Source organism: Triticum urartu, chromosome 1, assembly GCF_003073215.2.
Source record: "Triticum urartu cultivar G1812 chromosome 1, Tu2.1, whole genome shotgun sequence".
NCBI classification, from domain to species: domain Eukaryota; kingdom Viridiplantae; phylum Streptophyta; class Magnoliopsida; order Poales; family Poaceae; genus Triticum; species Triticum urartu.
The window spans coordinates 24,579,854-24,582,062 of NC_053022.1; the positions used below are offsets into that span (position 1 = coordinate 24,579,854).

The window sequence follows — 2,209 nt, forward strand, 5'->3', positions numbered from 1 at the left end:
TCCCAAGGACTCCTTCATGAAATATTGAACTACTTGTTGCCCGCTAAAGGTCCTCGTCGTCCTGCTCCACGCATGACTCTACAGCTGCACGCAACAGGGTGTCTGTGAGGTGGATGTCAACTGTGATCCACTTCCAGCAAGGCTCCAGAGCGTGATCAATGCTCACACACTACTTTTGGTCACAAAAAAGGACCACTAACAAAGGTATCTCAATAAATGAAACAATTACGAGGCGATATGTTAGAAGACACAGAAAATTCTGGCATGACATTCAATTGCTGGTTTTATGCTTCTTCTTTTCTAATTAATTTGACTCAACTTGAGCCGTTTGGATACAAAGTGAAAGAGGTAAATATGGGCGTTGGACTGAGCTTCACGGCAATGCCATTCCAAAGCCACTCACTCCACAACCCCAACATTGCTGCCGCTATTGATAGATCTCGTGCCATCCCACGAAGCAACCATGAAAGCCTACAGAAAGAAATAAATAAGCGGCCAAGTTGTGTACATACACACAACAACATGGCACATTATTTGCAAGTTGAGGAATCAAGCAAAACAGGGTTCAGATGACAGAACTAACGTTGGGGAACACCAAAGACGGCGTAGTTATTTGTGGGTCAATACGGGCCACATGCCATTTTGGTGGAGACCCACTTTAAGATGTTCGGTGGCAAGCAGAAGTTCTTCCTTGAGCTTCAGATTCTCCATGAACAAGCGCTGGCGCTCTGATGTATCCTGAGTTTGTACAATTGTCCCTCTGCATTTGAGGCAAGTGCTATTTTGCATAGCCGATATTATGGCTTGCCTTTCTGAATTTAGCATTTGCTTCTCTAACTGAAGATTGCTGGTCTCCTGCCTCAGCGTCTTGCCCTGCATTTATTAATTTCATGTATGCATCATTTCAGTGGTTATTATAAGAGTATGACACCATGGTCATGAGGGTAACATAGCTAGTAGTACATAGGACTCCATGGACTCAAATTTTAAAAATTCCAAAATAATATTATTTGATTTGAAAAAAATCAAGAAAACAATATGCACATACCTATGGATGAATACTACTTGTGTGTCAAATTTTGTGGCGAAATACATTTTTAAGTGAGTTATACAAAATAACAAAACAATGTATGTCTAGAACATGTACTATTTAGTATAAAAGTACATGATTTTTTTGTACAACTCACATCAAAATGTACTTCAATATGAAAGTTTACACACACTATATACTTGTGTGTTTATTTTAAGATATTTTTTAATCTTAGAAACTTGATTTTTTTTAAATCTCGCTCTGTGGAGCAAGAGTACCAAAAAGCCTCGCCCATTACATTGTGAGTTCAGATGACAAACAATGATATTATGTTCGCAGGAGCTTATACTAATTTTCTGCAAAGCTTGCATAACTGCGTGTCGTAGCTGGCCCATGTGGCGAAATCTCATGTAATTCACCATGGAAAATAATAGTATCTACCTTACTGGAGCTGCGATGGTTTTGGAACCAAAACTTGACCTGTTGGGCACTCATGCCAAGCCTCTTGCTGAGAGTCTTCTGGATTTTCTCATCTGGATAAGGGGATTCCCGGAAGACACTACATATGACATTAATCAAAATAGATTAGAACACATCATCTTCGATAGGTAAGAAACATTGATTGAGTATGTATTGTACGCTTCAAGTTGTTGGATTTGTTCTCTGCGGAGACGGTGATAATTGGCGCGCCTTGTCTCCATCGTTTGCTCACTATGGGTCTCTCCATCGTTGTTTCCTTTGTCTGCAGCAACATCGCTGGCATTATCAATCTTTCCCGCATTGGCAGTGCCTCCAAGCAGACCATACATCTCATCATCATGGTTGTTCTGGAATAGGTGGTTGTGTTCAGTTGTCATGAAGACGTCAAGATCATTGTGCACAACATTGTTGTATCGCTGGAACTCGCCGTCCATGTTGATCTGTTATCATGAAACAAAATGTTTATTCACATATATAGAGTTAAAGGTACCGGTGAACAAATATTTTAAGGAAAAACATGTAGCAGTGAAAAGTGAAACCGCATAGAACGAAATGTCATACAGAACTCTACATCTCAAAGTACATTTAGTTTTTTGTGCCAACATTAGTCGGATGGCACTTCACTTTAAAAATAATTTAAATTTATCCGTATGAGTTTCATAGACCGGTCTAGATGTAAACATGTAGACTTTAATTGCC

At 39.7% G+C, this 2,209-nt stretch overlaps 1 protein-coding gene across 1 annotated transcript; it reads right to left on the reverse strand.

Moving 5' to 3' along the window:
* Positions 1-609: 609 nt before the first annotated feature.
* On the reverse strand, positions 610-1,944 carry LOC125532609 (homeobox-leucine zipper protein ROC4-like). The gene is made up of 3 exons (XM_048696608.1): positions 1,670-1,944; positions 1,472-1,589; positions 610-873 (listed from the first exon to the last, which is right to left on the reverse strand). The coding sequence occupies exons 1-3, from the start codon at positions 1,942-1,944 to the stop codon at positions 610-612; spliced, it is 657 nt and encodes a 218-aa protein (XP_048552565.1).
* Between the last annotated feature and the right edge of the window lie 265 nt (positions 1,945-2,209).